The 15,922-nt window shown below is 38.0% G+C and overlaps 3 protein-coding genes across 3 annotated transcripts; 1 reads left to right on the top strand and 2 right to left on the bottom strand.

Annotated features, from left to right (window-relative positions):
• Positions 1 to 540: 540 nt before the first annotated feature.
• Positions 541 to 2,165, bottom strand: LOC100254118 (F-box protein AUF2). Its single transcript, XM_002284159.4, has one exon. The coding sequence runs from the start codon at positions 1,840 to 1,842 to the stop codon at positions 880 to 882; it is 963 nt and encodes a 320-aa protein (XP_002284195.1). The 5' UTR covers positions 1,843 to 2,165; the 3' UTR covers positions 541 to 879.
• Positions 2,166 to 2,538: 373 nt separating this feature from the next.
• LOC104882481 (NDR1/HIN1-like protein 13) lies at positions 2,539 to 5,358 on the top strand. The gene has a single exon (XM_010666013.3). The coding sequence runs from the start codon at positions 4,274 to 4,276 to the stop codon at positions 5,006 to 5,008; it is 735 nt and encodes a 244-aa protein (XP_010664315.1). The 5' UTR covers positions 2,539 to 4,273; the 3' UTR covers positions 5,009 to 5,358.
• A 7,120-nt stretch (positions 5,359 to 12,478) lies between these two features.
• On the bottom strand, positions 12,479 to 15,522 carry LOC100243648 (probable trehalose-phosphate phosphatase J). The gene is made up of 12 exons (XM_002284165.4): positions 15,301 to 15,522; positions 14,908 to 15,204; positions 14,635 to 14,775; positions 14,462 to 14,533; positions 14,258 to 14,350; positions 14,086 to 14,142; positions 13,857 to 13,958; positions 13,679 to 13,756; positions 13,452 to 13,521; positions 13,252 to 13,322; positions 13,057 to 13,149; positions 12,479 to 12,965 (listed from the first exon to the last, which is right to left on the bottom strand). Exons 2-12 carry the CDS (start codon positions 15,181 to 15,183, stop codon positions 12,891 to 12,893), a joined length of 1,128 nt encoding a protein of 375 aa, XP_002284201.1. The 5' UTR covers positions 15,184 to 15,204; positions 15,301 to 15,522; the 3' UTR covers positions 12,479 to 12,890.
• Positions 15,523 to 15,922: the final 400 nt, after the last annotated feature.

Here is a 15,922-nt window from a genome sequence, read left to right as displayed (position 1 = left end):
TTTGTGATCAAGTGGATATTATTAAATAAGAGGTGAACCATCTGTATGGTAAATCAACACGTGTCAAATGGCATGATGATGAGGCAAAACGCTTGAAGTTTTGGAGGCTTCTGCTGGGCCATCATGGGAATGGGAGAAGTATGGATCCTTTATTTATTTGGATTGTACCTGAATTTGGAGTTTGGGTAATTCACGGCTTCCTTCACTTCAATCTTGGCTGCTTCGACCTAAATTTTTCTTTCATCTGAAGGCCTACATTTAATTTTGAATTTGGTTTGGAAGTTAAAAGGTTCATTAAATTAATTCATTTGCTTGGCTGCTTGAACTGAGACCGTTGAATTTTGTGGTATTATTTTTGAAGTCTTTTAAGAAAAAAATTATATGAATATAGTTTAGAAGTTAATAAAAAATTATATGAAAAACATGGAATCAGATTTTACCTTCGCCAAGGTGAGAGAGTTTATGTAAATTGATATAGATTTGTATTCTTGCGAATGGGCGTTGCAAGAAGCTTTGAAAAATAAGAAGGAAGACAAAAACAAAATAAACATTTACAGAGGTTGACTTTATCATTTCAGAGACGAATATTGAAGTACAAAAGGCCTGTACGTGCTGATTGGGGTTATCATAGCCTCCTCATCAGTCATCACACATATATTTATCGAAAATTGAAATTGAAAAACCACTCCCCGTTCAATTAACCTTGAAAATTTTTCATATATACACAACTCCACGGGAATCATCAAGTCTAATGTATAATCCTATAGCAGAAATGCAGGGCCAATTTTACAGTAATGAAAAAGAAGAAAAAAAGAAAACCAAATATGGAAAAGAAAAATGGAGAGTGGTATATGGAGGTGGGAGGGGGTAGGGGCTAACTTAGAAGGAGTTCATCTCGAGGAGGTAAGTCCGAGTCTTGAGCAGAGTCCTAGCGGCTTCTCCGAACATCCCTTCAAACGCATCACAAACTAACCCAGCCTCCTCCGTCCCCGTCTTCCTCCCATCCTTAATCGGTGTCACTACCACCAGGGTGGCCCCCCCCATCCTAACTCCACACCCCTCGAGCTCCAGCAACGGTTCGTGTCTCATCCTCATCTGCACTGCTGGCACCTTTGTTCTACTCTTATCCCTCTCGCCAGGTTCAACCGCCTCTTCCTCCTGTTCCTCCTCCCCCTCCCCATCCCTGCACTCTCTCAACGCCTCCCTATCCATCACCACCGTGCCTTCTCCATCCCTATCCCTCAATACCAACCTCTCCAGCTCTCTGTGCTCCCTTATCAACTCCCTCAGCAAGTAGTGCCTTGCCGACGCCGCTATCAGCGCACTTATCGTCCACACCACTCTCACCTTCAACCCTCCATCCATATCTCCCCCAAAATCCAACTCTTCCCCCTCTCCCAGCCCGCGGTACCCCATGATGACGCAGCTCTTCAGCCTCTTTCCGAACTCCGCCTTCCATTTCAGAACCGCCCCCTTCTCCAAACACAGGTCGCCCCCTGGTAACTCAATCTCCAGGTTCCTAATCCTGTCGAACCCCCGCAGGATTTGGGTCGGGGAGTTGTGCGGCCGAGGCTGGATTGGTAGTGATTTTGGGGATATGATATGATGCAGCGATCTGAAGATGGATTTAAGGAAGCTGAGGAAAAAGGAACCATCTGAGTCAGTGGAGATGACACGATCCACCTTCAAGACCAGAGTCTCTGCCTGAGGAACCAACGAGTTGAAACGCTTGGAGACGGCGCGGCACCGAATTAGGGTTTTGATGTCTGCAACTGAGTTGAAGATGACTAGGATAAGCGGGTCTGGTAATCGATCGAAGCTGTCTTCGCTCATCTGATGCATATTGTATCGGTGTAGCTAGCTCTAGGATCTAGCGGAGGTGAATCGGATGGTGAGATGAGCGCACAAAATCTCCCAACTATCTATCAGCAATCCGTGCTTTGATTGAATCAAAGCCCAGAGTGTGATATGAGAATGGACTCAAGGCCCATTATGCTTTATGGGGGGGGAGTGGCTTTGACGGTTGACCCACGCCCACCCTCCACAGCCGGCTTTGAATTTTATTGGATACCCTTTGAATTACCCTGTAAATTCTAATCAGTTATCACATTTCGGAATTGGTATGATGACATGGTGCATGCTCCCGAACTCCTCGTGGTTGTGGTTGATGGCTGCCTAAATCTTTTCTTCTTGTTAGTTATTCATCTCATGCGTCCTAGTTGAATACAAACTAAAGCACTAGGTCATTAATGAGCTTCGACCTATACAATGGGTTGAAAACTTGAAATGGGGCTGATTCCACCACTCTCCTTTGAATTTTTCTGATTGGAGTATTTGCTAGAGCTTGGAAGGTTCGACCATGATTATTAGTCATAATCCATCACATGGCCAAGGACTGGTGCCTTGATGTTACGGTTTTGTGGGTGAATGACGGCCAATGGGAAAACCATTTAATGAGATGGACAGCCACCGATAGGAAATAGGATAGGGCAAATCCTGAAGATACGACTGGGTCGTGGGTTCAGACATGATTTTCAGCCAAATATTTGGTACAGTAGGCCTGTCCTCATTTTCTCATCAGGTATTATTGTGGCCCCCCATTTTAAATTCGGTTCTTTTTTCTTCCTTCCCAACGCCAATTTGTCTTTCCTACGTATTTGTCTTTCCCAACTTTAGTTGGAGTAACCACATGGTCTCATGAAACATGCATGACGCCAAGCACAGGTCGCTCCGCGTCTGCAACAGAAAATTCACTACTTTTCTCTAGGACTCAATTTCTTTACTCTGCTTCTTGCTCTTTGATTATACATGGTTTCATGGAAAATACAAGGCAGACCCTGTAATGGGTGTGTTTCCCCTTGTGTGATTAGTAGTTTATGCCTGATCGCGGGCTGTCTTTTACTGTTCACTTGAATAAGTTATGCCACGGAATCTGATTCTCGACAATTCAAATTTGTGATGCAATGGTTTCGAGATTTAGGTGTTAAAAATTTGAAATGTCTCCCGTCTGCCATGCAATTCAAAATGTTGAATTTTCTCATTTCTTATCTATTGCACCGTATTAAGCCTTAATGTCAAAAGCAGCGAAAACATGTTCTTACGCCTTAATGTCAAAAGCAGCGAAAACATGTTCTTACTCCTTTGTACCAATCCTGGTTATATTTTGAATACCTGTCATTGAAATTGTGAGGTTGGTCATCCTTCTATTTTACTGAAATCCATGTAAAAAGCCTAGTGTCAGACAATTTAGACTAAGATCATGAGCAATCTTTTAAAACAACCTACCTCCAACTTTATTTAAAATTGATTTTATTTGAGTTGAGAACCCATTATGATGATTTTGAAATACATTCATTCCTCTCCTTTTTGTTTCATTTCAATCCAAGTCCTTTTAAGTTTTAACCCATAAATCAAAAGAACCAATTTAAGTGAAAGATTATATTTGACTATAACCATGAGCATTCCTTTGGCATAGTGTAGTTCAAATCCAATACTAAATTGATCTTGTTTTATTGGAGCTCACGTCTACTTCTCTTTTACATTTCATTTCAATCCAAATCTCTCTTCCATAAGTCAAAGAGAACCAATTTCAGTGTGATCCGCTCATCTTGTAGTCACTGTTGCGCATTACAGGTCCAATCCACCTGGGAAGTGCAGTTAATTGATAATTGGAATAGCTAATCCAAAGGGCCATATGCTAGGTTGGATATGTTCTGTTGGTATTGGTACCATATGCATATATGTATTGTGGATTCCAGCTGATAAAAAGCTATTAGTGCCTTAGTGTGATTCTAACACAAACACGTCTGCAAATTTTGTTGGTTTATGGAGATTGGCAACAGCAGGAGCCTAGGCTTCAGGGTTGAAATGTTTTTGGGTCCTGAAGATGATGAAGTGGACCCAACCCTGGGCCCCCTATCCAACTCCCAGGAAAGAACATCCAAAGGATTGAGGCCAGCATACGAAGTGGAAATCTTGTATGGAAGCCCAGCCCAAATAACTAGCTTGGGGATTGGGGGTTTGGGGCATTGGGGCCTTGAGGGAGGTTAGTTAATTCAGTTGAGTTGAACAAGTAAAAGGAAGCTAATTATAGGGAGGACATTGACTGGAAGATTGTGTCGTGAAAGTTGAAACAGAGCTGTCTGTGACCCTGTTTTTCTCAACCTCCCATTGTGAGGTGTGGCACCAGCTCATCCCATTCCCATGCAATCCATCTCAATCCTCCAAAGTCGATACCCTCCTCCCTCCCCTCAGTACCGCTCCTCATCTCTCCATGGAGGAGCGGGTTCCACCAGTTACCAATGCCAATGGAAATACTGACCTCTTCCCCGATTCCCAAAACATCTTCCGGTCGGGCACTTATGTTGTCCAAGTCCCCAAAGATCAAATCTACCGCGTTCCACCGCCTGAAAATGCTTTGATTGCAGAACGCCATCGTTCCCCTGCTCAGAAGAAAAAGTCCTATCGTTCTCGCTGTTTCATTCTCTGCATCCTCATTTGCATCATTGCCGTTATTGTTGCCATAGCAGCCGCCGTTTCCTCTCGAGTTCTTCATCCTAAGAGTCCCATATTCCACATTCAGCATCTCGTGGTTACCAAGTCCTCCCATTCCCGTCCACAATATAAAATCACGTTAAAAGCAAAAAATCCCAATTCCCATACTGGCATCACCTACGAGGCTGGTGGTCATGCTTCTCTCTCTTTCAAAAACCATGAAATAGCAGATGGAGATTGTCCGACTTTCTCCCAAGGCCAGAAGGACTCCACAGTCTTTGTTGTACCACTAAGTGGCTCGAAGAGTGCATTGCCTAAAGAGATTGAGAGGAGCATCAAAAGCCAAAATTCAACAGCACACACCTCTCTTTCTCTGTCTCTGTCAATGGATTATCCTATCAAACGAAGAGTTTGGTTGTTCAAAAGGGGTAAGCGACTTGCTGTTTTATGCAATGTAACAGTGGATACGTTGGCAAAGGGTACCCGTGTCCTATCCCAGGAATGTCATAGCTAAAGCCAACCCTACACAAATATGTGGGCTGACTGCAGAGGCAGCCATGTGATGGAGGTGGTAATTGTACCCATCTGAACCTGTTTTCTATAATAATCTTTCCTTTTTGGGTCCTTTTCCACTTTTTTATTTTCATTCTAAAATCCGGACATTGTGAAGAGATGATAATGAGCTTATACTTGTGATCTTGTCTTTTGATCCTGAAATCTTATAATTTATCCGTGTGGCTCAAATCTAGCATCGAGACATTTGTCTCCTTTTTTTTCTTTTTAATCCCTTTGCCTTTACCTTTTTATTGCAGGTGTTGTACATTAATTGCTTTCATCCACTGTAAACATTTTTCTTCATATATATTGTGCTTTTGAAATCTCTCTCCCACTCCTGATTGAATTTCACGCTTCTCCTTATCGAATTCTCATAATTTGTACTTAATGCTGAAATTAATGTTCCTGCATCATAATGGAGTGGCTGAACACCTTAATGTGACTACCAAAAGCAATCAATCACATGAAGAGAGGTTCAAATACGGCATTATGTGACTGGCAATAAAACTTAGAATATGTGAGAGATTAATCCCAAATTTGGTAATTAGGACCGGGGAACTTGAATATTCAATAAATTAATAACCCCCTTTAAATAATAAAATCTTCTAGTCCCAATTCAGATCAGCGTACTAAATTAATAGCTTCATTAAATGTATAAATAATAATATTTTTTAAAATCTTCACAGACCCAAAAAAAATATAAATTAATAATTGATAAATGATATAATATATATTAAATAAAAATTCATAATAAAACATATAAAATTTTGATGATATGGGATTGAGTAATTTTTTATAATTTTTATTTTCTATAATTACAACTTCTCGAAATCATTACATACTTGAAACTTTTTTATCTATTATCAAACTTCTTTTATCTTTTACGGTATGAAGGTTGGAGACAACATCTCTTCTTTTAATCATTTATATCCAAATAAAATGGTAGCAATTCACAATTATCTAGAAGAAGATCATGCAACATTAAGAAGACTAGGAGTACGTTTGATACTGATTTTAGAAAATGTTTCTAGCCTTTATAATATTTGGAAATTTTCATCTTTTAAGTAATAAAAATGCTAAAAACACTTTCTATAATCACTATTAAACGCATTCTAGTTGTCCATTTGATAGTGATTTTAAGAAATACTTTTAATATTTTTAATATTTAAAATTTTTTATTATACAAGTATTAAAAATACTAGAAACGTTTTCTAAAATCACTCTCAAACACACTTTAGGTCTCATTACAAGGAACGTTTAGCATGTTAATGAGTTCATAATGGCAAATCACTAGACATTTTATGTTTCTTCGTGCCTTGATTGGAGGCTTAATCCTCCACCTTTAAGCTTAGCAACAACCCTCCCCACACGGTGACTGAAAAGGCCTTTTATCCTCTATTCTGAAAGACCAGACAGAGAATTCCCTGTGTATGAGTATCAGGATCAATAACACAGCGCTGTATGGAATATCACTGCATGCATGAGCGTCTTGCAAACACAACCAAATATGTTTTGCTTGACATACTGAAACATATCCTGACTTCTCCACAATCATCAATATGCCCCTCACCATTCCACAAGAACGTCCAGGCGCTGCTGAAATGAAACTGAAGCCCCTCTTCCTTGCTAACTATCCGGAATTTAAGAATGAACATATGATAAAAAGTCGGAATTGCAGATTCTCTTGATACTGACCATGCCCAGGAGGAAGAAGCTCAATTTGAAGAAGTTAATGTACCCTGTTCAGCGCGGCAACCCTATGTGTATGCAAACCATCTCAAGATTATGGAAATAAAATTTTATAGAGGCTTTCTTATCTGCTTTAGACAATTCAAAGAACAACTCAAGAGTCCGACTCTTCTTTTAGCCTAGGGGATACCTTGACCAATTGATAGAAGTATGAGATATAAACTAACATCACATTAGAGATATTAATTTCTTCAGATTTAGAAATGACTTCGGCATTTTCGAATTGGCATAACACCAAATTTGTCAATTGAAACTTTGAACATATTAAATGATGATATAAATAACACCATAACAAAATTTCAAAGATTAAACAGGCATATCACCAGGCTCCTGTGCCTTGTGAGTGCATCTTTGAGATATGGGATCTAGCTTCTTCCTAGTAAAAAATCATTCTCCTCAAAAATATGTGGAGAGATGAGATTTGGGGGTTAAGAGGTATTAACATAGCTACACATATATGAGAAGAAATAAAGAAAAAAGACGAGAGCATAAAGTGATTCTAAGATTAATGTGATTTCTACATATATGAAATGCACCATCACTCAAGAATTTACTAATCAAACGAAAATAAAAGGGTTACAATGATAAAAATTATCCATCTCTTGTCAATTGTAGTTTGATTCCCACAAACTCAACGGGGACTAGGGAGTTCAACCCCCCAATATTCTCTATGTAGTCCAATAATACCGATTCAAGTTTCGCAATCCACCTTGAGGAATGTTTTGAACAATGATTGTAAGAAAACATAAATCAGGGTCAAAAGTTTTAGCCCTAGGCTACATGCCTATATAAGTTGGATTATAATCAAGCTGAATTATGGTAAAAAAGGTAAGCCTGATGGAAAAACGATTTATACCCTAGGCCTATGAGTATTTCATAGCAGTTATGATTTGCTCTTCTTCCAAGCACTTGCTGTTGGAAATAATTGAAATCATCGATATTAATACTGCATTTTTAATATACAAAATAACCTTTTCTTTTTGGTTCCTTTTGAATTTTCTTTCATTGGAGATACAAAGAGATGGTGATGTCGATGCTAACAAAGAGATTGAAGCCAATTCTTAGAAGAAAACTTCCATCCGTCTTGTAAAATAAATAACTTATACAAGTAGAGGAAATGCTCCACCTACAAACATGAATGCATAAATAGGAGGAAAAGCACATTAGGGTTGTGTTTAATTTACCCAATACCTTTATTGGATATAATATCCTAAGATACTATATCAAATTATTAGTTTACAAAGTAATAAAAGTTCTAAAACAATAAAATAGAAAACATATTATTTTTCAATGTTCTACATTAGTTAAAAATAAAAATTATATTACATTTCAATATTTATTATTAAAAAAATATGAAATTTCTCTCTTATTTAATATAATTTGAAAATTATTCAATGTTTAAAATTTAGTAAGTCGAGTCTCACTCCTAGTTAGGCTGAGGTGAATGCTGGTTGAGTACTACCCAAGCTGTACACACCTATTTACATCTATCTTCCACCCCCGTCAAATTTTAAAAGCATACACAACTCAGACTAAGATCAGGCTGAAATCCTAAGTCTAATCCACTTGGGATTAGGCTTATTTTTCGTTTGTACTGGGCTGATAGCTATCTCTTTTTTCATCAGGAATTGGTTATGCTTCAATTATTGACGGCTAATGCACTTGATTAACCTTGGTGGTATGCCATGGCACTTAGCAATTGTTTTTATCAATTATGCAAAGGAAAATGAAAGGCTAGTATATTTGACCACAAAATTATCAGTCTATCAGTTGATAGATCCCGTCTTTCCCTATATTACAAATATGTAGCAATCTTTGGAAGATCTCTCTTATGTATATCAATGTTGCTGACTTAAAAGAAGGAAGCTATTACTAGACTAATGGCAATATAGAATATAGTTGGCTGATTTGGAAAAAGGCCACGGTCTTCTAACAAACTACTATAAAAGAGAGTGAATGTGTGATGCAGACTAAGATAAGATGCCAAATTTTTAAGTAAAGCTTCTCTTTTCAGGGACTCAAAAAGTTTCAACCAGATTCCTCATTATTTTTCATGGCAGCCCATTTCAGTTATTATCTATTTATCTTATCTCATGGATAGCAATCAAATTGAATTTGACAAGAAAATAGTTGTGGTTGGATTGGTCATTCATCTCGTGTGGCAGACGAGGCTGATAATAATATCAATAGAGAGAAATGGATTGAAGCAACAAGCCTATCATACTGACACTTTGCTCATTTGCTTCCTCTAACAAGGTCATCTGGCTCACATGGGAATGAAGAATGGCACTGTGAAGATAACAATATTCCTAAGAAAACTCACCATTATGCGTTCCACCCTCTAAGTGGGGACCATTTTCCTCAAGTGGCATGCATATAAAAATCTTTTTCAAGTGTCACCTCCATATGAAAATACCTAGGGACCCAATTACCTATGATATCAAGGCCACCAGGGGTTGTTCTCAGGCTATGATGTATCTAAACATTATTATCATGAATGGATACAGAGTATATGATAATGGGCAAAGTCTCAAGTGTCCTAAATAATGCATTGAATCAAAGGTTTAATAATATTTTTTGTTGTTATTTTATTCCAAGGTATGGGTAGTTCGCAGCAGGAGGGATTCGACTAAAAACATATCTAAATTGCCTTGAAAACACAATTTATAGGAGATTTAATAGATTTACCTTTAGATCCAAAAGTCATGAATGGTTTGAGTGAAAGCTGTTGTTGTGATTTAGCGAGTGAGCTTTAGTTGCCTGTCTTGGGGGAAGTGCCCCTTCTCCACCAATAATTGGGGTTTCAACGGCTTAATTTATTTAGGTTAAGGCACCAATAATGGGTTGAATCTAGTGGAGCCCTTCTTTATACATATGAGAGAGCAGAGATTTTCATGGCTTGGAAGCATGTTGGTGTCCTAATTTTAAAATCCATGTCTTCTTCACATCAAGCACTTTAAGTGGAATCCAACTCCTCTTCAACCATGGATTCCCTTTATCTAATAGTGGGTTTCCCTTTCACCACCTAACCTTCTGAGAACAAGCATTTTAAACCAGCAATAGAATCCATTAGAAAACATTTTTAAGATTCCTTTCATCTTTTGAGGGGCTCTTTCAAATCCAAGTGCCCAATAGTGTATTTCCTTTCTTCCGCTTGTGAACAATGGCCCTGTTTCCACCCAATTACAATCTAATATCTTATGCTGGTATAGGTCTCTTGTTTATATATATATGGTCATTAACTACCCAATATGTGCTTCTTGTTTTAAAAACATCGTCTGTCAGCTTTTACCAGTGCGAAAAATCTGGTCAACTCACTTACTTGCTCCCTTTCCTTCTCTCTCTGTCAGCTTTTCTCTTGTCTGAGACAAGGGTGAATATAGATGGTATGTATGGGAGATGGGAGCAATAATATGAAAATGGGACTCTCATTGTAAGAATGCCTACTTGCCTCAAACACATCGATCAGTTCTCATATGTTATTTTCAGTAACATCTTGACTTAGTCACCATTCCATAAAAGTTGCTTATTGGAAGCAAAGAGGATAAGGTGTCCAATTTACACATCTATCTAATGTATCTTTGTTTTATTTTCACTGATCTTAAATCACACTAAATAATACTCCGATGAAGGTTGCTTCCTACTTTCCTCTAGAGGTATTTTACTCCATGATGGAGGAAAAGAATGAGGATAATCTCTGCCCATCCCGTGTCAAATTTCTAGTTCCGATTATAGGTGGGGAATAGGGTGGGGCAAAAATGACTTGGCTTGTGAAATGGAAAGCCTAATAAATGTGTAGCCACTCGAAGCCATCACAACTAAATACAAGTTCCAATGGGTCCCCTCATAAAGTTGGATTTACATCTTTCATAAGACCATTGATAAGGGACATGAATATCATGTGCATCTCTTTCAATCCAGTTGTAGATTAGTTTGATTGTCTTATCCCTGCATGATGTAGGACAGGTTCTCATCGTGAAGACTTCATAGACACTTTTCTTCACGCTTCAGTACTATTGGAACACATACATGATGCAACTTTACTATATTAGAAAATCTATCCCATTTAGACCAAGTGAGGGAATTATGCACTACAGCTTAAATAAGTTACAACAGAGCCACTCCACAACTGGGTTTCAATATCATATCAGTATGTAAGCAATCAGTGACTATGCGACTGAATTTGAAGGTTGCCGCCCTACCAGAAATAAACGGGGGGAAAATCTCTCAACCCTCCCGAGTCTGTTACTACTGTTAGATGTGTGCCCTATATATTTTAGTAGATTTCTAGCATGAAGACACGGTGGTGGGACAACTGAATTGATGGCTTTTCCTTTATTGGGTGTTACAGAAAACTACCAAGTCCTCAACCACATTACCACAGTACCTGGGAATATTTCTTCCCAATATCCTTCGTAGACATAATTAGGAAATGCGGAAATGATCTCTTTTTCTTTTTTCTCTCTCTCTCTGGTAGCTGTATTTGCAAGGAAAAATGTGGTAACCAAGGATGGCAAAAGATAATGAGGTTCAGATGTTCTTGGAGCACCCCCAACTGCATGTGAGCCAGCAGAATGTGGGATACTTTCAAATGTAAACTAAACTGTATTTGTTTCAAGTAGCCCCGTTGTTTAAGAATTAAATGCGGGCGTCTTTCCTAGTTTCTTGAATTGGTAAATTATTCACATGGCATTACTCTCCATTCGGCCCACTGGTAAAGGGCCATGACGTGGGTCTGCATCCGTTTCAGTACTCCGCCTTAAAGGAGGCTTGTCTTACTGCCATACAAGAGGGAAATATGGCTTCACGGGATTTCCACGGAAGGTTCCCAATTTTATGATTAGAAGACTTCCCAATAGCACGACAGGATTGATTACAACTGTGGATTACTATTAAAAAATAAAAAAATAAACTTACAATTATGAAAAACTAGAATGCTGATGACAAGAAAAGGTGAGTAAATTAAGGACTACAATTTGGGAATTGGGTTTTAAATTGCTTTTTTATAAACTTAGCATTTGGATTCGTTTCTTATTTTTTATTTATTTTTAAAGAATATCTATATAAAATAAAATAAAAACAATGAGATAACTATCTTTTAAAATTATTTTAAAATTTTGATTATCTCAAATTTTAAAATATATAAAAGTTATTAATATATGGAAGTGTATCAAGCGACAACTTAATTATCATTTTTTTTAAATAAAAATTATTATTTATAAAATTAGTGGTTGCTATGACAACAACATGACTTCTTATACACCAGCCAATTGGCCATGTTTCCACGGGCCCAAGTGTCTTTGATTTAACTTTGGGTTGTCTTCATCAATTTCTCCAAAGGTTCACTAAATCCTAACCACTCACAAGAGAAAGTATTAGGAGACAATTTGCAGAGAAATAATTTTATGTCCCATCAGCTAAAGAATAAAGCGTATTTGATTAAAAACACGAAATTCCCAAAAAAAATACCCTTCGATCATTTTTTAACCCCTATCTCATAAAAGCATTTTTTTATAAAAAAGAATATAATGATAAAAATATTAAAATATAATTTTTAATACATGAAAATTATTTTTCTAAATATAGTTATTATCTCATTTTTTTTTAATGAATTATTTCAAGAATAAGTAAAATCATTCAACTTATGTTAATTAAGTCATATCTATTAGACGCTCGGAAATATACAACAGCCATTTTTTAATTGACATCTGCATTACATCAAATTGCCTTGGGTTGGTTGCAGAGTAGAAACACTTGACAAACAAATGCCCACCTGCAAGTGCGCAAACACTGGCTTTTATCGCCTAGTTTGCAGCATATAACGTTTTCCTTACAAAGGCAAACATGTGCACATACTGTGCAGACACATGCTCGCAGAGAGAGAGTTGGGGAATTCTTTTGCTTCCTTTTTCTATCATTTTCACTCTACACAAAACCAAAAAAAAAAAAAAAAAATTACATAATTCTGGACCATCCCTTACCCAAATTTTAACCATTATTTTACCTCTCCATTTCTATCATTTTTTTAACCTAAAGAAGAAAATGCACAACTCCAAGCTCAGCAAAATTTCAGGATGGGGTCATTAACTTCTTCAGTCTCTACTCAATATATCGTCTTGCAAGGACCTTCTTTTCCACTCCACCAAAAGTTGCAAAAAGTTCATAACCTGTAAACACAAGTGCCAGTTATTAACTTTAACATGCAAAAATACAGAAATCAATGATTCAAGATTATTATGTCCAGATTAAAGTTCTTGCCTCAGTTGGTTCTTGCAAAGAATAAGAGGCACTTGTTTCCTTGGGGAACTTGGACACAAGAATCCCAAACCCTTGTCCTCGATTGCGCAAAACCTAAATGTTGTGCATGACAGATAAGCTGATTAATTAGAATATATATAACCAGGAAAAGTGAAAATAATTTATTGGTAGAGCTGTTATAAAATCAAAAGATACCTTGAATGCATCTTCATCTGTTCGATCATCTCCAATGTAGATTGGAAAGACATCATTAGAATTGGCATATCCTGAGGAGGGATAAGTCACCACGAATAATTAGTACATAAAATAATTTTTCACTAACTTCGTTAGTATGAAACACAAAACAAGGTGGTGATATCCATTTTATGCACAGAAATTGAGTTAACCCAGCTCACCTAGTGACTCCAACAAGAATTCGAGGGCGTTTCCCTTGTCCCATTTGATGGTAGGACGAATCTCTAATACCTGTTTCAACCAATAAAGACAGTCAGTACATGCATATATTTCAATAGTAGTGCCAACAGAACAATAACTATGAGTTTCCAAGAAATAAAAACACTTCTAGAATTGTATGTTTGTGAAGAAACATCATGACCCATAATGGAGTAAATGAAAATGGTACCTTCCTGCCTTGAGTCAATCTGAGCTTTGGGTATTGGTTAAGGACTAATCTAACCTGCTCGGCCAATGCTGTCCATCTCTGACAAAATATATATATATATATATATAAATATGTTAGTTCCATTAGGTACTTAAAAGATGTGAAAAAAGTATTATCAAATAATGGCTATGATTTGGACCTGCTCGTCAACACAGCGAAAGTGTACTGATAAGCAGAACTTGTTGTTTTCCACCTTTGCTCCTGGGGTGGATTTGGTTTTCTCTAGCAGGGCCTTGTACACCTGAAAAGTAACAGTGCATATTCAGTATTTCATGCAATTACTTTTTCCATAAATGTTTGTCCTTGTTTCTTACAGAAATGAAGCTGTAAAAGAACAAAAAACAAGAGAAAGAAGAGAACAAACAAACCTCATCGATCATGGGTAAAAATTCGCTGGCGGGTTGGCAGAGAAGGGATTGATCACCCTGAACAATCCAAAAATTAGGACAAGAATACAAAATCAGGAAAAAGAAAAAGGTATTGATAGGAACAGGAAAGAAAATTTCCAATCACAGTATAGGGTGTGCTGATGGTCCTCACTTTCTTGTATTTGCGGCCTTTGGCTGGTCCTTTGATGTCCATGCCATGGCTGCCTGCATAATAGAGCTCTGATAATTTAACAAATCTATAGACCTGCAAGATTGAACATTGAGAAGAGAGTGAATATTTGAGCGAATAAAAAGAAATTAAATCTCATAGCAATAGAGAAGAGTCATGCATATTGTTCTCTGAAAAAGAATGTACCTTATCTCTGCACCTCCCGCTCACTATGGCAGTGGGGAAATATCTGGCGACATCCTTTACGGCGGCTCGCATCTGATTTTAGAAAATCTTGCTTTAGATGATGACTGGGAAATGTAATTTATGAACATATACAGGAAAAAATTGAAGAGCAAAGTACAGAGCAGAAGGTTTACCTCTTTAGACATGAAAGCTTGATCTGGGTCTTCCACAATCGGCGAGAGGGTACCATCATAATCGAGAAACATCACAATCTGCTTCCCTTCCGAAGCATTCGTTATCTGCTCGAACGTGCGCAAAGCTGACGGATGATGAAGCTGCGGTTTTGTGAACACATTTCAGGAAAGAAAAATGCAGAATCATCAATATGTTGAAGCAAACGTGAGTTAACCTCCATCACCACCACCCAATAATTTCTTATGCAAACTGCGATGAGAATCAATACTTACCATCCAGGAACTCAGGGCTTCACTATCAGAAAGAGGAGTGGATTTGATATGGGTAGGAGACGAAGCTCTCATTGAATCCACCCAGGCACCGACTCTACCGGCTCCTCCGGCTCCTCCAGTTTCGAGTTTCTTAAGAGAAATGGTGATGTACCCACCCGGTACAGTCGGCGGCTTACGCACCGCCGGTGAGAAAAAAGAAGAGTTCGACACAATAACGTCAATCGCCATACCAATAGCTGATTTTGGATCAGAAACCGCCACATTCTGGTTGGTCATTTTTCCTTCCTTCCTTCAAGTCTGCATAAACAAACACCAGTTACACGTTAAACTAGTCGATATAACTAGAATCGAACACAAAACCCATGAGGGGAGTTTCATGGTAGATGTCAATACCAGAAGGCTTTGTAGAGGGCTGAGGAGAGGAGTTGCGGATGGGAAAGCCAACAGAAAGAGAAAGAGAGAAAACAGAGGAGAAGCAGAGGGGTGTGGTAATGCTAGGTGACAATGTGAGCTCCCTCTCCTTTGAGTTCTCAACTCTAGCAATTAAGGTGAAAACCTCAAAATGAAAAAGCCAGAAAACCACACGCGCACCCACTCACTCACTTCCAAGTTCACAACTCACAACGGGGCGTCCAGTCAATTTATAACTTGGTTCATCGCACTAACGGACAAAACCCCACCCCTATTTCCGGTTCTGTACTTTTATGATCAAAGGGACCACCGCATTGCATCAAGCCACCCATCCTTTCGTCTTTTTTTTTTTTGTCTTTTTTTTTAAAAATTTTAAAAATTTTCAATTTCATCTCCTAGGTTTGCAATTTCTTTATTCCCCGTTACTTTTCGATTTCTTGATATCGTTCATTGTCCTGCATTCTTCCACACCGTGACCACTACCAAGAGTTTGATGGGGACCTCCCAGTTGCTTCGTGCTTTAATCTATTTCTTCTGTTCAGGATTTTAACATTCTCCTCTAATATCTCAATGGGTTTATTTTATTTTTCCATCTTTGATAAGA

Source organism: Vitis vinifera, chromosome 18, assembly GCF_030704535.1.
Source record: "Vitis vinifera cultivar Pinot Noir 40024 chromosome 18, ASM3070453v1".
NCBI classification, from domain to species: domain Eukaryota; kingdom Viridiplantae; phylum Streptophyta; class Magnoliopsida; order Vitales; family Vitaceae; genus Vitis; species Vitis vinifera.
Note: the sequence above shows the minus strand (reverse complement) of the source record. Positions and strands in the feature narration are given on the sequence as shown.

Bases quoted from the DNA above. Each gene is read 5' to 3' on its own strand.
- LOC100254118 (XM_002284159.4), bottom strand. From the start codon at position 1,842: ATGCATCAGATGAGCGAAGACAGCTTCGATCGATTACCAGACCCGCTT.
- LOC104882481 (XM_010666013.3), top strand. From the start codon at position 4,274: ATGGAGGAGCGGGTTCCACCAGTTACCAATGCCAATGGAAATACTGAC.
- LOC100243648 (XM_002284165.4), bottom strand. From the start codon at position 15,183: ATGACCAACCAGAATGTGGCGGTTTCTGATCCAAAATCAGCTATTGGT. The intron at 14,143-14,257 runs GTGAGGACCATC...TGGATTGTTCAG, and splicing joins AAGGCCGCAAATACAAGAAA to GGTGATCAATCCCTTCTCTG. The intron at 13,150-13,251 runs GTATCTTTTGAT...CACAACATTTAG, and splicing joins CAGATGAAGATGCATTCAAG to GTTTTGCGCAATCGAGGACA.